The 20,541-nt window shown below is 45.7% G+C and overlaps 1 protein-coding gene across 4 annotated transcripts in view; it reads left to right on the top strand.

Moving 5' to 3' along the window:
- Positions 1-9,715: 9,715 nt before the first annotated feature.
- The window catches only part of LOC130114415 (pleckstrin homology domain-containing family A member 5-like), a 122,369-nt gene continuing 111,543 nt past the window's right edge, over positions 9,716-20,541 (top strand). For all 4 annotated transcript variants that reach the window (XR_008810398.1, XM_056282286.1, XM_056282285.1 and 1 more), the window contains exons 1-3: positions 9,716-10,112; positions 10,231-10,307; positions 11,237-11,294. Coding sequence is in view for 3 of the 4 variants with exons in the window: in XM_056282286.1 (XP_056138261.1) it covers positions 10,021-10,112; positions 10,231-10,307; positions 11,237-11,294 (227 nt within the window). In the remaining variant the exon portion in view is untranslated. The remainder of the gene's footprint in view (positions 10,113-10,230; positions 10,308-11,236; positions 11,295-20,541) is intronic.

Here is a 20,541-nt window from a genome sequence, read left to right as displayed (position 1 = left end):
GTTCGGGCGTCTTCCTGGCTTTGACAAACGCCCAGTTAGGATAACCACACTTAACCAGGGCCTGTTTAATGTGGGATATCTCCCCTTCCCTGGCTGCTGTGTTGGTGGGGACGTGGTCAGCTCGGTGGTACAGCATCCTGATGACTCCTAGTTTGTGCTCCAGTGGATGATGAGAGTCATAGCTTAAGTACTGATCAGTATGTGTTAGTTTATGGTAAACATCAACAATCAAATGTCCCCCATCACCAATTGCAATTTCACAGTCTAAGAAGGCTAACCTGTCATTTTTCACATCCTCCCTGGTGAACTTGATGTGGTTGTCCACAGAGTTAATGTGGTCGGTGAAATGTGGTACATCCTGAGATTTAATTTTAACCCAGGTGTCATCCACAAATCTGAACCAATGGCTAGGTGGTGTCTCTGGATAGGACATCAGAGCCCTCTTTTCCACTTCCTCCATATACAAGTTGGTCACTACAGGTGAGACAGGGGAACCCATAGCACACCCATGCTTCTGCCTATAGTACTGCCCCCTGTATGTGAAGTATGTGGACTGAAGACACAGCTTCAGGAGCAGACACACTTAGTCAGTGTTAAGGGTGGTGCTATTCCTAAGGGTGGGGTTGTCCTGTAATTTCATACGGACCACCTCCACTGCTTCATCACCAGGAACACGCGTGAAGAGAGACGTAACATCATAAGAGACCATTGTGTCATCCCTCTCCATAATGATGCCCCTCACCTTATCCACAAAATCCATAGTGTTCTGAATGTGATGTTCATTACTGCCTGCCAACGGGTTAAGAGTAGATGCCAGAAACCTAGGGATGTTATAGGTCACTGAGTTAATCATACAAATAATAGGCCATAATACCACATCCTGTTTATGTATGTTAGGTAAACCATACAGACTAGGTGTTGCTTCCGCTGGGTATAATCTATGGTACACAATTCTGTCAACAGCATTGTCCTGTTCTAACAGCTTCAGACAATCCATCACAGTTTTCTTGTGACCACTTCCTGGGTAGTGGTTACTGACTGACTGACAAAGTCACTTAGATGAGTGATGAAATGTTTCTCTCAATAAACGCTGTGTCCAGATGAACTGATTCAACTTTCTGTGACTTCCTCAACCTGGATTATAGAGCATGCATCAAGACATTGTGCACTTTCATTCAAAGTGACTTACAGAGTGAATATAATGCACTTTTATTTGAAGTGATTCACGGCGTCTTTTGTTTATACCAGGAACAACAGCATGTGAGCACCAAATGACTGCCATCACTGGCCAACATGACAGTCTCTCGCACAAACTCCACCAGGAACACACGCCTATGAATACTATCGACAAGTGTGCCTATTGTCATTAGCACCACAACACATATTGTTATTACAGCGGTCGGACTTAGTGAATTCAACCGGACAAATTTAAAAATGGATTTTCAAGTGATTTATATTTGTATTAGTTTTCATAACGAAATTCTTGGGGTTGCTTAACAGCTGCTATGCCAAATCTTGGGGTTGCTACAGCAACTCCAAGCAACACCACAGCGCCACCCGTGCCTCTGCATCTAATCGCAACGGAACTGTGGTCAAGCAAAGGGCAAAGTGTTGTCCTACATTTTTCTGCCTGACCTTGTAACTCTAAAAACAAACACACAAATAAATAAATAGATATATAGATAGATAAATAAATAAATACACGGAAACCTTGAGGATGCACACCGCCCAAAGCACAGCAGATGTTCATGCATAAATATGTGTACTGCTACGTCAAAGGCTAGGTCATATGTTTCCTGCAGTTTCTGCAATGCTTTTTTTTAGACTTTGAGAGTTTTGACATAATTAATTAACTTGGAGGTTACTCAGTTCTAGCTGGCTAGACTTGGGATGGGTATGTTCATATGAGGCCTTTTTGTTGTTGTTTTTTTTTTAGAAATGACTGAAGCAGAAAATCTCCAAAAAAGGTATGTCTCATAGTCACAACCTATTATGCTGATCTGGCACATACAGACAAAATAGTGTGCCTAAGTGTGAAAGACCTGTGAGAGCTGCATTAGCGTTCTCTTTGTTGAAGAAAACTGCCCCGATCAAAGCTTCATTTTGTCTGCAAGTCTTCTTGACTTCCAAAGAAGATTTCCTTCAACACAGCTATGAAGACTGGAGCCACCGTTTGCTTTATACATTCATAAGAAAAGACACCAAAAGACCCACATTCATTCTGGACATATTAACCGCTCTCTACAGACAGACAGACAGACAGACAGACAGATACTATCTAGACAGACAGACTGGCAGTTTTAAGTATGAAAAAGCTCCGTGGTCCGTGGTGGTGTAGCGGTCTAAGCATCGGTTTCGTGTTGATGCAGTTGTCCACTGGGGACCGGGGTTCGCGCCCCGGTCTCGTCAGATCCGACTATGGCCGGACTCGATGAAGCAGCAATAACTGGCAATGCTGTCTTCGGGAGGGGGGACGGGGGGGAAAAAAAACAAAAAAACATGTCCCCATATCTCAAAAGCTTATGACACGAATGTGTTAGAAGGTTGTTTGTGGACATCAAATGAGTTACTGGGGCACATACGGCTGGATTTGATCAGAGAATTATCCCAAACGTCAAAATCATGTGCAGCTGTCATGTCGTTCCATGAGGATGGATGGGGCAGTCCACCCTAAAGGACTGCTATATTGGTCTGGAAACTCTCTCACTCCTCCTCTCTCACATGACCCTGCCGGCCCCTGAGAAGATACTCATGACCTGTCTGTCACGCAGCTCGGCTTTCCCATCACACACAGGATATGTATGTCAATAGGGGAGGACTGCATGCGGACACATCCTGAATATTGCAGAACCAAACAGATGCTGTGGTTTGCACTGCAGTGTGGGCCGTCAGTTTCTATGTGGTTTCATTGTTGTTGGTTTCATTTTCCCTCTCTCGTTTGAATGGCACATCAGTCCAGACGGTTGAAGATGTGCTAGAATGAGAAAGAAGTCTCCTTTATGTCCGTTTAGCCAATTATCGATGCCCTCACATAATCTCATCTAACAACGTATGCCAAAAGAAGGTACTACAATAGTGTTATATTGTCATAGCAACCTGCGTTTCCTCCCCTTTCGAGAAAACAGATAGTTGTTGTTTGGGTCATTGTGTACTTGTGAGTGTGCACCAAAATTCAAACTAAACCCTCTCCTCCTCCCCGTCTCTTACAAAAACTGTCTTGTCATCCCAGGTTATTCATCAAAAATATAGTGAGGCATCGAACTTTTTGTAATTTGTGCTATTGGGCTATACAGATAAAACTGACTTGACTTGATAAGAAAAAAAATGACTCAGCGTTGCATTTTTATTTACTTCCATCCTAAAATTCCCTATCCCCTTAAATCCCCTTGTTGCAGTCCTGTTGGGGGGGGGGGGGATTTTATCCATTTTGAGGAAGCAGGGATTTTTCCGCCATGTCCTGCCCAAATGGTCCAGCTTGGCCACAACTATACCAAAGTGTGAAAAAAATCTCTCCAGACAGTTCACACAGAGAAGTTGAATATTGAGAGAAATGTTTCATCACTCATCTGACTGATCTCTTCAGTCTCAGCTGACTGCAGGTATCCCCACCCTTATAAACAATGCAGTGACCATGACCATTAACTAGAGTTATAATGGCCATCTGTACTATTCACAGAGTACTTCCACTACTACTTTCAGCTGCTCCCATTTGGGGTCGCCACAGTGGATCATCCATTTCCATCTCCTCCTGTCCTCTGCGTCTTCCTTTGTCACGCCAGCCACCTGCATGTCCTCCCTCACCACATCCATAAACCTCCTCTTTGACCTTCCTCTTTCCCTCTTGCCTGGCAGCTCCATATTCAGGATCCTTCTCCCAACATACCCAGCATCTCCCCTCCACACATGTCCAAGCCACCTCAACCTCGCCTCTCTTGCTTTGTCTCCAAACCGTCCAACCTGAGCTGTCCCTCTAATATACTTGTTCCTAATCCTGTCCTTCTTCGTCACTCCAATGAAAATCTTAGCATCTTCAACTCTGCCGCCTCCAGCTCCACCTCCTGTCTTTTCATCAGTGCCACTGTCTCCAAACCATATAACACAACCCTGTCATATGCGTTCCGCTAAATCCACAAAGACACGATGTGTAACTCCTTCTGGCCTTCTCTATACTTCTCAGTCAACATTCTCAAAGCAAACATCACATCTGTGGTGCTCTTTCGTGGCATGAACCCATACTGCTGCTCTCTGATCGTCACCTCTCCTCTTAACCTAGCTTCCACTACTCTTTCCTATATATATCTTCATGTTGTGGCTGATCAACTTTATACCTCTGTAGTTGCCACAGCTCTGCACATCACCCTTATTCTTGAAAATTGGTACCAATATGCTTCCTCTCCACTCCTCAGGCATCCTCTCACTTTCCAAGATTGTGTTAAACAATCTAGTTAAAAAACCCACTGCCATCTCTCCTAAACACCTCCATGCCTCGACAGGTATGTGTACTATTCACAGAGGATTGTGGAATAGTTGCAATCACAGCAATGTACGATGGTGACAGATGTACCCCCCCGCCCCCCCCCCCCGGTTCTGGGATGGTTGTTCCCTCTTCACATAGATGGCCTCTTTGACTCCCCGTTCAAACCTCCCCATTGAGATTGAAGAGGTCACTTAGATGAGTGATGAAACGTTTCTCTCAGTAAATGTTGTGTCCAGATGAACTGATTCAACTTTCTGCCATTTCCTTACCTGGATTATTGGGCATGCATCAAGACATCTCCAAAAGGCTTTTCCGTTCATATTTAAGTGAAAAAAGAAAAACATTGACAACACAGATCGTGAGACTACGAGCACTTGAAGCGCCATGTAAGGATACTGGAATTAGAATCACAATCTACTTATTTGTCTTATTTACCAAGTATGTTTTCACATACTCGGACTCTAAATTGTTAGTTTGCTCCCATGGGGCACTTAAACATGATACCAAGTTGTAGGTGCAATAGAAATGTTCATAATTGTGAGTTAACTTGAAATGCTATGTATACAAAATTGGTGCAAATGTGAGGTGATGTATATGTGGGGTAGGAGGACATGTTTACAATGGGCAGAGAGATGCTATTTCACTGTGTATATAGGAGGCAGTGTGACAGGTTTATAACAGATAAGTGATTTGATCTAATATGTGATGTCAGCGGATATAGACTCCTAATAGGTAAGGGTGTATAAGGGGCTCCCACATGTGACAAGTTAACTATGCATCATTGCAAGGAGGAGCGAAAGACCCGGATCAATAGTGGACAGGCACAAGCTTTAATTAATCTTCTTCTTCATCACTTAAAATGTCACCATTGGACCTTTAAGTAATGATGCCAGCAACAGGATATGGCTGCCTGCGATCAATAAGTAACATGCGTTCTTAATCTGTGGCTGAGTCATGAGTCCAGCATCTTTGCGTTGTGCAGGAGTTTAAAATGGGCTTCTGGTGAGGTGGATAACCAAAAGGCAGGGCAGGGAAATAAAAATCACTTAATGATTTCCCTACTGTAATACTTAGCAGGGGTAATGGGTGGCTTAACGGTTAGCTCTGTGGCCTCGTAGCAAGATGGTGCTGGGTTTAATCAAAGCTCTTTTGTGTGGAGTTTGCGTGGTGTTCATGTGGGTTTTCTCCAGCTACTCTGATTTCCTCCCTCAGCACGAAGACTGAAATGAGTATGGTAGGTTGGAGACTAAATCGCTCGTAGATATGACTGGCAGCACGAGTGACTGTGTGCGCTGGCCCTGTGATGGAGGGGTAACCTCTCTAGGGTCTTCTGCCCTATACTGGGATAGGTCTAGCCCCCTAAAACTTCAAGTAAATCAAGTGGGTATATACACACTGGTTTAAAAAGAAATACACTGATTCTCAACAGATGCATGAATCCTGAGAGTGCCGTTTAGCTTTGTTCCTTCTCTACAGGTTAACAGGACTGTAGCCATAGTCCTTTGTGACATAATCTCATCGCCTCGTTTTACAGTAGTGATCTCGCCTATATGGGGCTGAGACGTCAACAGGCTCTCTGGTGAAGCGGCTCAATCTACCTATTCAAAGCTGAAAAAGGAAGATGCTACACCACTGAATAGAAACGCAGCCCTATTTTAGCTCTACACAGTAGAGCAAAAACTAAACGGGTCTGGAAGAAATCATCTTTGCCTTAAATTGCTGCCACAGCAGAGCTGTGTTGCAAATCTAGCCCAGTTCCCTCCCTCCCTCTCCCATTTCAATTAGGAGTGAATCAAACCTCTTATAAGATTCCATAATTACGAAACAGAGCAACCACTCTTTCATAGCCTCAATAACACATTTAATATCACTGGTGGAAATCTCATAAACTGGAAAGAAAAACATTTGGACTGTGTCCAAAAAGCTATGGATCTGATGAGGTAATTCTTTTAACCTCATTGTGGGGAATGGACTGGCTGTCTGTGGGCTGGGTTTTTGTCAGGCTGTGACTGGTAATCACTAAAGGAGGCGTATGTAAGAATCAGAGGTGACTTGTGGAGGCAGGAGTTGGAAGGGCTGACAGTTTTCCTTTTTCTCCTGCAAGCTTTCGAAACCCAGTGACCCACAGAGCCATCATCTGAGCTGCTACTACTACTGAGTACCTCTGCCACTACAGCTGAGTAAAAGCAAGATACTATTTTATTTTCCCCCACTGATGCATGCTACTCGCTCCTGCTGACTTGATTGACCCTAATAGCTGTGCTGGTTTGTGGGTTACGCATGCCAGTCAGATGAGTGTGTGCCGAAACCGGAAAAAGCTCAGGGGTCTGCGTCATCTACACATCACTGAACAATGACTGTGTGAGGGATGTAATATACTCGGGGATGTCACTGTGCCCAGAAGGTTGATATTTTTCATTTTCCACTCTTATAAAGTGCACAGTAGGTGAGAGGGCACAGTACTGGAAACTACCCACCTAAAGACATCGCGCACCGCAGAAACGGAGGCAAATGACTGAGTCAAGTGCCACCGTCGGCACACACCAGAAGCGCCAGCTAACACCCATCAAATCAGAGAGTCGCTGGAACTTAGCACTGCGCTGCAAAACCAGCGAGAGAGAAAAAAACCCCATTGAAAATATGAGTCTTTAGTGTGTCAACGCCCAAGAATAGAACAGTGTTCTGAGAACTCCTGGGTCATCAAGTAAGTGTCCTTCAACACAAGGCTAGACACTGCTGGTGGGGTTTTCCTATTGAAATGAATAGGGGCGTTCTTCTTGACTCACGCTGGCCTGCTCTGGTGTGTGGTGGCCTTAAGGCTACTGCAGGCACAGGCTTGCCAGTCTAATTATAGAAATGGCCAACAAGATCTCACAAGGGAGGTGGTAGCCAAACACAAGTGCCCGCATAGGCAACTTCACTTTTCATTTCAAAACACACGGTGGGAGGACAGGAAACGGCCACGCATCTGCACAGTCCTTTGATTTATGTAAATATCTGTACATATGCAGAGTGGCTTCGCTCTTACAGGAAGGTCGGACCTCTTACCTCTTGCAGGCAGACGCTGGTCTGCTGCTGAGCTGGCACCGGAACAGAGCCCCCCCGACAGCTGCTTGATAATATGCATCCATTAATTACATGTTGATGCCTCAAGTGTGGCCCGTGTCTTTGTGCAGAGCCCTCCTTCTTCAAAGCACTGAAGCGATTATGTAAGAGCCCATTGCACAATGCCAAGCAGACACAACCAGCAGAGGATCTTAATAATTATCCTTTCTCTCTTTCTTGTACTTATTCAGACCCTGCGCCTTCTTTAATTGTATTCAAATAAGGACATTCATTAACACTTATCATAAATAGACACTTTGAATGGCTGCTTCCATGGTGCGAGTCAATTATTCTTGTTCATTGTTCCGCGCCGCTCTGGCATGTGATTATGTGTCGGTTATAATTTAGGTTTGCCAAACGTATTTCGCAATATGTCTGATCACAGCCTGCCTATTGTGTTGCTGCCAAAATCCTTGTTCAGGACAGAGTGACATTTCAGAAAGGCCAGACAAATCAGTGCCTGGTAACAGTAAACAACTGCAATGAATCTGTAAGGGGTCAAGGCCATGCGTTTCAAGATCTGCTCCAGCATCATGCTTGGTTAATACTTTACTTAGCTTTACTTCCTGTTGGTATGTAGTAGACTTTGTGGGCACTATGTGCACCGGCAGTAGCAGCAGGATTGTGTTGTGTTCTATCTATCTATCTCCCGTGTAACGCATCATCCCAGCAAGACAAACACAGCTTGTCCTTTTAGGCCATTCATCGAACCTAAATGGTTTTCTGTCAGATAGGATGGCCCGAGAGGAGATGATTGGCTAGAACCAAGCAGGCATTGTTCCACCAGAACAGGATCCAGGCAACTGTGGACCGCGCCGAAGAAATGTCTGCTTCTGTCTAGGAAAGAATCACGGCCTCAGAGTCCTGGACTTTAAGTTATGTCAATACTGCCCGACGTTAGAATGGAGGTCCATGATAACCAGAGCAGCTGTGGACTTTTTAATCAAGACTGTAACCCGGGACCCTCTAGAAAAATTTGTAAGAGGAAAACGTGATATTAAGAAATTCTCCGATAAGTGTAACTGTGATAGAGCACATGCTGTATATATTCTAAAATCAAATTGCAGCATTTATTGCCGTCAACAGGTTGTCGTTTTTGACCAAGTCAACAAAGTAATGAGGAAGTTAGTAACTAGAGACAATCTTGTCTCATAAAGGTGAAAAGAGTTTGTGCATCAAGTTTCAGGTTAGCCTTTAATCCTGGGAAACAGGGGGCTTGTACCTTTTACATTTCTTTTTTTACGGCGGCTCTGAATGAAAAGAAACTGGCCCATTGAGGTAAGGCTGAGCCGATCGCTGGAAAAATGAGAAGCGGGGACGTCGATTCACAGACACTACCTCACCTACAAATCCCACGGGTATACGAACACACAGTTAGTATCAGACTTTGATCCAACCAGTCAACCTAATTAATGGTCACACAAATTCTGAACAGGACAAAAGAACTCTGAACAAGAGTACACATTTTTAAAGGTTTTCAAGTGGCGATGTCAAATTGATTGGCAAGTTCATATGTGTCACACTGTGCACTTTGCAGCGACGCTTCTACACTCACTCTCAAATCAATATGAGGCTAATCAGAAAGGACGCATCAGGCATTGTTGCCATTCTTGTCATGCACCAGTGTCTCACTACCTACAGGCAGACAAGCCAGCCCTCTAGTCACAAGCTAGTTTATTAAATGATGCACCATTGTTCTCAAAGTAAGTAGGATATAATAGGCTCAATGTCTGACATTTTAACAGCCAGACCTGGGCTAGCCTCCACTCTGGAGCCATCCTCCCCTGGCTATGACCGGGTAATTGGCAGATATGGCTGAGAGGTCCCCCAGGGTTTAGCCCGCCACCACTATATGGTTCAAAAGCAGTGGGCAGAACACAATGCGCCACAAAGCCAACAAACAGTCGAGGCACAGAGGTGTTGGATGGATCGTCTTTGTATGGTGTGAAAGGCTGACACTGCAGTTTTACTGCACAATGACAGGGGGCGGGGCCTAAGAATTTAAAGGTAGTGCGTGCGTGTGCGCGTGCGTGCGTGTGTGTTTAAACGTCTTAGACGTCTTAGCCGTGTTGCTTTAAACAACATAGACCCCCAAAACATCACAGCGTCGGTAACAATAAAAAATCCCTGCGATGAACTAATAAACGAAAGCTGGGTCTCAGCCTGTGAGGACACTTTGGAGATTGAGCCTCCGGCCAAACGGGCTCCCGCGCTGCTTTTTTAATACATAGCACTGCTTCGCGAACGTGGTCGGAACGCGATTGCTCGCGGAAGAGAAATCCGCTCCAATCGCTCAGCCAAAACGCAAGAGACGAGACATCCGCCCCCCCCCCCTGTACCTGGACTCGCGCTGCGCTCTCGCTCTCCGCCGTTGCCAGGGCGCCCGTGTACGCGCTACGAGAGCGGAGACGCGCGGTTGCTGTACAGCATTGCCAGACATGGCGGCGGATCTGCACCCCGAGTGGATTTCTTGCCTCCCTTCCTCGTGGAGTTACGGGGTTACGCGGGACGGACGCGTCTTCTTCGTCAAGTAATTATCGACCGGAAAAAAATGACACCCCCCCCCCCAAAAAAAAGGTATTTCTTGACAGTTTCTGTTGTGGGCGAAACTCCTCGCGTAACGAATGTCCCTTTCCTCCACCTAACAGCGAGGAAGCCAAGAGTACGACCTGGCTGCATCCAGTGAGCGGCGAGGTGGTGATCACCGGACACAGGAAAACTCCAGGTGAGCTGTCACCCGCTGCCGACAAGTTGGTCTCCGCCGTCGGACGCTGCCTCGTCTTCCGTGCCCGTTACTGGAAACCGTCCTTAATTAATTAATACGGGCGGCGGGGCGGGGGGGGGGGGATAGTTGGGATGTGGATTTTGACGGTCTAACTACCTGACGCTTATCGTCGCCCCTTGGACGTTGACGCACGGACGCGCTGCCCGCCCGCCCGTGCCGCCCCCCCCTTCCTGGGTAACGCGAGCCCCGTTCCTCGGTTGTCAAGGTGGTCCGCTTTAGTTGGCCGTTCAACGGACGTTGCAGTCAGGTGAACTTTGACGAGGCTGCGACTTAATCGACGGCGTAACTTGTTTATTTTAGCCACACACACACAAAAAAAACACAAACAGTCGCGGGGATTAGTTCTCAAGGTGTTCTTCTATAGCGGCTGCGAATTACCGGCGTTGTCAGTCAGTCACGGATCAAGCTAACGTTAACGACGCGGCTAGCTTGAGGTCGCTAGCCGCCGAAACCGGCTTGACCCCCCACCGTGATGGCTGCTCTTGACAGGTACCCCCCCATCACCACCACCACAAAACACGACCGTCCGCCCCCCCCCCCCCCTAATGAAGCTACAGATTCGGCGACGTGCTTTGCCTCCTGCGTGTGATTGTGTTTGGGGGCGGGGGTTCAATAATTTTGACCTCAATTGTTATGGAGCGCACGTCGGCGATGTTACTTCCAGTAGTGTTTTACGACGTGACGCGGTACCAAGCGAGCGCACTCGTGTTTGAAGTTTTAGCGGCCGCCGAGCGTCAAACGTGCACTTTATGGCAGTTTGCTACGCATCGTGTTACAGTACATTCAACACGCACACGCACACACACACATACACTGTCCATCTGTTTGCTCTGCCGTTCTCTGATTTTGTGGCGTTCCCCTCCACACAGACCTACCGACCGGATGGGAGGAAGGATATACTTTCGAGGGAGCGCGGTGCTTCATCAAGTGAGTCTGGAATTCACGCCCCCCCCCCATCATTATTATGATTATCGTGCATCAAGACAACATGCAAACATGTCAAATAAATTCCCTCTTTGCACACCACCATGGCTTGGACCTTAGTTTCGCTCACAACAGAAATGTTCCATTTAATTCTCTTTTTTTTCTCTTGTCAATTCAAAATCCCATGCAACACTTCAGTGTTCTTCATGAGAACCCCCCCTACGGACTACAGCTCAAGAGATTAGATGTGAAAATGGATCCCTCTGTCTTTTGTTAGTTCACACCATATCAGTAAAGTTAATGATTACATGGCGTGTTTGTGCACATATAGACAGGCCGTGGTCAAAGTATAACTGTTGTCTTATTGCAAGTTCTTTCCTTCTTTTATATTTACTGACATCAGTGACAGACTTGTCCTGTCCTATTGCTGAGGCCCTTTGGAGAGTTGAACTTGAACGGCAGTGTGCTCTTTTCTTAATCCAGCAGTTTTCCACTATTCCACGTGCACGGTCTACCTGAAGTCGGAAACAACGCGTGTCTAGATTAGATACTGGGGAAAAAAGATCCATGCACTATACTAATTAAGCAGTTTTGTAGTGATTTAAAAATGGCCTAATATATAAAATCCTCCTCTTACAATGTTTCAATTTCATTTAGCAGACGCTTTTATCCAAAGCGCCCTACATCTGAGAGTTAATGCAACACAAGCAAGGATTTGTTTAAGAACACCCTAAACTAAATGTGCTCATTTGTTGAGGCAATGTGGGTAGAAGAAAAAAAAAGGAACATACCCTCCATGTCCATAGATACGTTTCCTCAGCCGGTCCACTTCTGTTTGAATTTTAACAGGAGCTCCATGAAGTACATAAAGAATACCCTGAGGTTTAACCACAGAGCGCTACACATCCCATCTTCCTCTCACTGCTCCGTGAATCGTGATAGCCCAATATATAGAAGTCTAATCAAAAGCAATCATGAGGCTTGTCATTCACACAGTGGTGATTCATCATCTGCTGCCGTTTCTCTTTGGAGTCTTTTTACATTAAAGAAGATGGGATGAAATAGTCTGTTAACACTGCGGGTGCCAATGAAATGTTTCTCTTACACAACAGACATCTTTCCTGCCTGCATACATGAATGATTTGGGAATGTGATTGAAGACATCGCCTTTTGCAAGCTAAGAAATTACTATATTGTGCATTATTATCCTCACTGAATCCCCTCTGCCTCCCTTTGACTTCCTCATAAATCCGAGGAGCTTCATGTGGCAGCCTGCCAGTCGGTGCTACTGAGAGGCATTGATTTGATATTCCAGTACTAAATCACTAGTGCCCAAGTGTGAAACGGATTCAGGCAACCGCACTTATTAACTGAATGCCGTTTTTCCACCATGGCCTTTAACGTGGTTAACGTCTAGAACAAGTTGCAAACAACATGTTGATCCAGTGTAAACAGAACTGCCAGCAAGACTCTCCTTAACTGCTCAGTAACCATGGGTGGAACTCTGTTTGCGAGAGGGGAGAGGCGGAACTTAGTTTGACCCAAGGAATGTAGGACCAGGGGACCTGATGTGACCTCATCATCGGCGTAGTGGTGGCAGATGTCCTACTGTAGGTGCGGCTGAGGCTGCAGCAAGCTGGCTTCTACAGAATGTCTTCAGTAGACACACAAGAAGTCCCTCCTCGTTGTGCTTGGGTGCTGTAGCAATCAATTAGGATTCCACTTATATGTGGCCACTAGTATTCTCTGCACTAGGGTGCCAAAGAAGCCCAAGTCAAATGTGGGCTATTTACACATTAAGTCAGTAAATAATTGTTAATTGATGTGATGACCTCGAGCTGTTGAATAGGTTTGCTGGTAAATTTCACCGGATGCCATCATTGTTACGATATAACTTGTGTTGACAAGCTCATGAGATGACTGTTTTTGGCAGTGCTCGAGACATGTTTTGGTTTTGGGTTAGGCTGCCAACAAGCTGCTGGAAACCCTGCTTAATCTCTGTCCTAATGACAGCCTCATTAGTAAACATACAACTACCTCCTTTTTACAACAAGCTGTCATTGCTTAATCAACAGTCCCACATTAAAACTGTTTGTCACATTTTTAGCATATTTCACCGCATAATCAAGTTGGAAAAATTTTGAAATTCTTTTCCCCCTGCATCTCATGTCTTTATGTAGCTTAAAAAAATATATGAAAGACCACAGGTGTGGAAAAGGCTTTCCACACCTAGTCTTCTTAAGGGTCTGGTCTAGACAGAGGCTGGCTGCCTGGTTCAACTGTTAACATTGAGTTTCACAGCGTGAGCATCAGATGGTGCTGATGCAGCCTCTCCTCTGATGGGCTGTGCTGTGGGAGGGGTTGGGTGGGTCATAGGTCGTTGGTGTTATAGCGTGGACCGAAGGCGCTGCCTGTGCGGGAGATTTGATTAGTTTATGCTATTGAGTTCTGAATGAGTGAAGGTCAGTGCAGGTGTTAATCGAATCACTCACGACTTGCTGCTCTCGTCCAACTGAGCAGTCCACAACTGAATTTCCGGGTCATTTGCAGGTGGCTGGGTGCCAGCCTAGCCTCCAAGCCTTTTTAGTGTGGAGAGCCTGTGTGTCACGCTTGCTCCGTACCAGCAGGGAATGAGTCAGATCATGAGGAGGTGTCTAAATCTGTGAGTTGGAAAGTTGTTAATTTCATCCACAGGCAGACTTGTGCATTCAGCGACAGTGTTTTATCACTGCTTTGTTTCCACTTCAGACAGGATTCTGGGCACGGAGCAGAAAGCTTATCTGTTGTCAAGTTTATTGTGATTATAAACAGATGCTGGATATAGGTTAGCTGTTTATTTCTCTGTCAGTATGTTTCAAGTTGATCTTGTTTTGGCTTTATTTTTCCTCTTATCAGTGTTGTTTTTTTTGTGCATTTCAGCGTGATCCGTCAAAGGGATACCATCTCCCTGACACACACACACAGAGACACACACACACAGAGACACACACACACACACACACACACACACACACACACACACACACGTGCAAACAAACTGTTATCAATATCCTCCCATCTGCTATGGCTCATTGGGGAGAGCGGAACCAGTCAATGGAATCCATTAGTGCGTATTGCATTCAAGCTTTTAAACTAGTGGCTTTTGGCCATGCCCTCGCCCCGCTGCTGAACTCAGTGATGAGCCTGGGCAGGGAACTCCATCCAGCTGCTCTGCTGCCTCGCTGCTCTGAGAGGCAAGAGAGTAATCCACACTCATCGGAGAAGCAGACTCCCTCTCCCACGGCTTAACCTGTCTACTGCCTTACATCCCGCATACACAGTTGGGAATCTGAAGATTAATCTCGTATTGAACATGCCGTCACAGGAATTTTGGAGATCATTACACAGGGAGGAAGGGCTGCTGTCTGACACCGGACCATATCATGAGTACAAGCTTGGTGCAAAAAAAAACAAAAACATTTGGATTTTAATAAGATTTTCTTCAAAGTTTCCTAGTCAAGTCTACAGCCAGCCAGAGCACAGAATTTGGTCTGTTTGTTTTTCTGAGCGACATACAGTGTCTTGTAAATAGGACAGTTTGGCATCTGATCAGGTGGCACAGTGGCGTAGTGGTTAGTGCGGTCACCTCACAGCAAGAAGGTCCTGAGTTTGAGCCCCGGGGTAGTCCAACCTTGGGGGTCATCCCAGGGCATCTTTTCTATGGAGTTTGCATGTTCTCCCCGTGTCTGCGTGGGTTTCCTCCGGGTGTTGCGGTTTCCTCCTACAATCCAAAGACATGTAGGTCAGGTGAGTCGGCCATACTAAATTGTCCCTAGGTGTGAATGTGTGTGTATGTGTGTCGGCCCTGTGATGGACTGGTGGCCTGTCCAGGGTGTCTCCCCGCCTGCCGCCCAATGACTGCCGCGATAGGCTCCAGCATCCCGCGACCCTGAGAGCAGGATAAGCGATTTGGATAATGAATGAATGCATGGCATCTGATCAGATTTGTGTTTTACCAGTTAATCTCTGGTGTACATAATCCTACTCTTTCAGTCTACGGTCACACGTGCGCGAATGCAGAAGAATGACCATTGCCCGCTGAGGGGAAATTCGTATCTTGTTGTACTGAATGTGGGCAGTGCAGAATGTGACACACACCGAAATCAGTTTGCTGGTTTGTAGTCCGTTTGAGTGGTTGTGGTTGTCGGTCGCATGAGCAGTTGGTTTTTCGACATGAAAATGTACACTGTAGAGAAAGATAAATAAATGTTTTCACTTAATTGTCTCACTTATACATGTTATCATAGTTTCATTGACAAATAGGGGGAAGAACATTGGTGTACAAGTTATATTTGTATACCACGAAATAGGGCTGTGCGATATGACCAAAATCTCATATCACGATATAGCACATTTTCTGTAAATCCAATGAATAAATAGTTTATATAAAATGACCACATACATTTTGAATTATATACTCAACAAATAAAAGGTACTTACTTATATTTGATTGTTTTTCTCCTTTTATTCAGAACCTTTGCGCATATTTTCAATTATGCATGTAACAAAATGTAAAATAATAATGTATAAAATAGACTCTCTCCATACTGTTTGACAGGATTCTTGCATAGGTGGTAAAAGAGGCTAGTGACATTTGAGTCTGTTGTGGGGACTGGCGTGCGGCATGTTTTGCAAAGTACGGTTTTCCGGTCCGTGTCAGCCTTTTCATACCCAAACCACGTCCATACTATAGAAGTAACCCCTCTTTTAGGTACAAGCTCCTCGTTTTGTCCCGGCTTGACAGAGTCCTGTTTGGAATTGTCCCGTTCTGCGTTACGTCCACTGTCCTCCGTGTTTGTTTGTCTTGCCTTCATGCAAATGTCCTCCCTGTGTTCGTGCTCTGCAAAGAGCGGAAAGGGTCGTCCAAATGATGAAAAATATTGCTGTAAAGAGTGTGATTTGCAACACAACGAAATAAACGACAGAGCTTAATATGAAACAATAGACGTTTTCTATCGCCACACGATCTATATCGTCATATCGCACAGCCCTACCACGAAATATGAGTTGATGTTAATAATTTTTCCCATTATTTAAATTCAGTGGCTGTCTCCTGACTCACTGCCAGACAGGCAGCATCTCTCTTGTGGGGCAGTTTGTAGTTTTCACGGGCGATGTTGTACAATACCGGCTGGTTAGACACAGCATACTATCAAAGTCTCCTCCATCCTGGCTCACAGAGAAAACTACAGCCAATCACAGCCAGGCGGGGCTCAACCACACGCATTCCTTTGCTATTGGTTGAGGCTGTGGATTCGCCAGTCAAAGTTCACCAAGGTTGAACTCCACGTGAAGCAAAGATGCGAATTTCCTTCGCCATCAGAAGTGGACATTATATTTTACCGTCTCCTCGCATAGAATGGAGGTGAACGGGAGCCGAAAATTCGCCAGTGGTAATTTCGTGTATTGTGTGACCGTACCCTGTCTCGTCTTTAATAACACCGAGAAGATGATTTAGGCAGTCTAAACAGTGGAGACTACAAAAGTCTAGTTGATCTGTTAAGTAATGAAAAATGTGTACTATGTTAGGATAACTGGAAGAATGCTTGGCTTAAGTTCTGTATGTGAAAGCATTTTAATAACGTGTTGGAGGAACGATGATCCCTAAGCAGGAGCTGGTTGTTTCATGGATGCAGGAGGCGTCTGCAGTAATTGCGTTTATGAATAGACCTAGCTACATCTCTCCCCTTCTCTTTGTTTTGGTCTCTGTTCTCCCGTCTCGTTTTATTTTTTGGACTGGCCAAGAATGGGGGAATAAACTGTGTGTTGCAGAACAAAATAGCCGACATCTTTGTAATGAATGCAAACCCTACAGTTGTAAGTCGGAGTCTCTGACCGCCCTGGCAGCTGGTGTGCTAGGCCGCAAGTGCAGCTCGATTGCTTTCCACTTGTTAAAACTGCATCTAGTTTGATGTCCTTTGAGGTCATTTTGACACTACCGAGCGCTGCTCTCTGTAAACTGCAACATGAAACATCAATAATTCACCAGCCAGTTCTGCGGCCACATCAGTTTGGCTGCTTAATTTCTATTGCTGCATTATTCATTGTACACAACAGAAGAAAGCGTGTCAATTGAAATTTTGCTAATTGTAAAAAAAAAAAAGTCTCTCCTGTGGATCTCTGGGTGATAGCTCATGCTGTGCTTTGAAGGCCCACACACTAGCTGATTGCACATTTAAAGTGGGATTCTCAAGTATATCAAAATCCAGTTCTGGTAATTGCTGTTGAAAGCTGAATAATTGAAATGAGCTTTTCAGTGATTCTGATGTTTGCCTCCTTTCACTGACGCTTTATTTTAGGTGCTGCTTACCTTAATGTCTCGTTCAGCTGTATGATGTTGGCCATCAGTTATTTCTTTCTCATATCACCATTTAGGCGGTACGGTGGCGCAGTGGTTAGCACCGTTGCCTCACAGCAAGAGGGTCCTGGGTTCAAGTCGCGGGGTAGTCCAACCTTGGAGGTCGTCCTGGGTCATCCTCTGTGTGGAGTTTGCATGTTCCCCCTGTGTCTGCGTGGGTTTCCTCCAGGTGCTCCAGTTTCTTCCCACAGTCCAAAGACATGTAGGTCAGGTGAATGAGCCATACTAAGTTGTCCCGAGGTGTGTGTGTTTGTGTGTGTGTGTGTGTGTGTGTGGGCCCTGTGATGGCCTGGCAGCCTGTCCAGGGTGTCTCCCTGCCTGCCGCCCAATGACTGCTGGGATAGGCTCCAGCATCCCCGTGGCCCTGAGAGTAGGATAAGTGGTTTGGATAATGGATGGATGGATGGATATCACCATTTCTTGTGAGCCAGGCTGGGACAAATCCTTGTACTACAAACAAAATGCATATATTGACCATCCACTGAAACCCCAATAATTGTACATGGCAAGCACTGACATGGTTTTACTGACTGGATAGGGTTGTTTTGAATGCTTGTGTGAATGTGGTAGTAAGCCCGAAAGCCTGACAATCTGACATCTGTTGGCCTTTGGGAACTTTAGTTAACTTTCTGAGTGAACATACAAAAAAGGGCTACTGATCTTTCGGTATTAGGCTCAGCAGTTCTTCTCAGCCGGTGTTTCTGTCTCCCCTTATCTCTGGCTGAGGTGCATTTCTGCACTTGCAAAGTTTGAGACTGGGGCTTTGCAAGGCGTCAGTAAAATGAGAGATACTATCAGAGGTCTGGAGAATGGAGTGGCATGTTACCAGCTAACAGTGGAGGGGGAATTGTGTTTCATTTTGATACGTGACACCCGCTAAAGCAAATATAGGAGGAAAAACGCCTGATAAACAACCTGAGGAATGAGCTTAAACTGCCACTGAGCTCATTTCATTCTGTTGGTTTTGGAAATGGCTTGTGCCATTTTTCCCGGCTTGCTGACCCCAGTGTGAACAGAGGTCTGGTCTACCTGGACGACGGCTGCATGGCTCTATCAGTGGCAGACACTGATAAACCCTCCATGCTCGGGGCGGCCTGGTGGCTCTGCCAGTTTAGCACCACGTGGGCTCAGGCCTTTTGGCAGCATTGCTGGTTTGAATCTGGCAAAGACTCCTTAGATGCATTGCTCCCTGCTCTCTTCAACCTGTGTGTTTCTCTTTTTTTGGGGGGGGGGTTTCCCCTTATTCTCCCCAACTTTACGTGGCCAGTTACTCTATTTTCTGAGCTGTCCTGGTTGCTGCTCCACCCCTCTGCCGATCCGGGGAGGGTTGCAGTCCACCACATGCCTCCTCCGATACATGTGGAGTTGCCAGCTGCTTCTTTTCACCTGACAGTGAGGAATTTCGCCAGGGGGACATAGCACATGGGAGGATCACGCTACCCCCCCAGTTCCCCCTCCCCCCCGAACAGGTGCCTCGACCAACCAGAGGAAGCGCTAGTGCGGTGACCAGGACACATGCTCACATCCGGCTTCTCATCCGCAGACATGGCCAATTGTGTCTGTAGGGATGCCCGACCAAGCCGGAGGTAACACGGGGATTCGAACTGGTGCTCTCCATGTTAGTAGGCAATGGAATAGACTGCCATGCCACCCGGACGCCCAACCCTGTGTGTTTCTGTCCCCCTCTCTTTACTGCCCTGTCAAATCAAGGCTAGAAAACTTTAAAAGAAAAAGGAAAAAAAATCCTCTACACTCAGAAGGCACAGTGTGTTCGTGTGAAGGCATGTGTCAGACCGGATTATGTAACCTGGTAAATACACTGTCCCTGGACTTTATGGACTGTGGGTAGGGACAGAGTCTAGTGAGAGAGAGCGAGATCACAAGTGTCTGGAGAATGGGATATGTGTTACTACATGTACGCAACTGAAAAAAAGGGGCTGCTTGCACATGCAGATGACATTAACGAATGGCGTACCAGGGACAATGCCTTATTCAACCTGTAAAGGACTGAGGGAGTGTTTACTCACCTTCTTGGCAGGGTGACACGCTGACGGCTGCGGCCGCTGACTCACTCACTCACTCACTCACTCACTCACTCACTCACTCACTCACTCTGTTAGCGCTCAGTTCTCATCAGTGACGTGCGGTGAGGTTCGTGGCTGGTGAGGCACTGACTTTTTCAGTCAGATTTACAAATATATGATCCCAATATAGTAGCTTCAATTCACCATTCATATGGCAGCCAGAAAACACAGTGGATGTCTCCAAATGTCTAGCTAACCTTTCATCTTTCTCAGCAAAAGCATGTAATAGTTCTATGTAGTTGCCACAATTAGAAGAGCTTCTACTCATCGTTACCACGAAATGCCAATTCCTGTTTGGCTAGGAAGCAGGTTGCATTAATGAGGTCTTTTAAAATCTCTCGGTTTTCCTTTACCTTAGCATTGTGGATGGAAATATTTAGTCTCCGTTGTTCATCCAAAGCCAAATCTATTCTTGAAAATCCAAAAGTTTTCAAAGCAATTTGGCTTTGAATACGAGTAGTTGATCTTTCACGTTTGCTGAGGCTTCTTGGTAGATTTTTCAAGTCACAAAACCCTGTGTTAGTTAGTCCAGACATTATCGCATGTTGAGAACAAAAGACAGGGAAAGCAGAAAAGGCGGTTTCTTGTAGTACAGCCACACTGCCAGTCTTTTCGGGTGTACCACCACTCCGTTTGAAAAGAGCGATTTATCTTCTGTCCCGTTTTTTGAAGCAAACCTTTTAGCTGCTCCAGCGGCATTGGTCTTCCATCATTTATCACTTCGCTTGTTGATTGAAAGTCCAGTTTTGAGAAACTTTTGAGCTTAGAT

This window comes from Lampris incognitus, chromosome 6 (genome assembly GCF_029633865.1).
Source record: "Lampris incognitus isolate fLamInc1 chromosome 6, fLamInc1.hap2, whole genome shotgun sequence".
Taxonomy (NCBI): Eukaryota; Metazoa; Chordata; class Actinopteri; order Lampriformes; family Lampridae; genus Lampris; species Lampris incognitus.
Note: the sequence above shows the minus strand (reverse complement) of the source record. Positions and strands in the feature narration are given on the sequence as shown.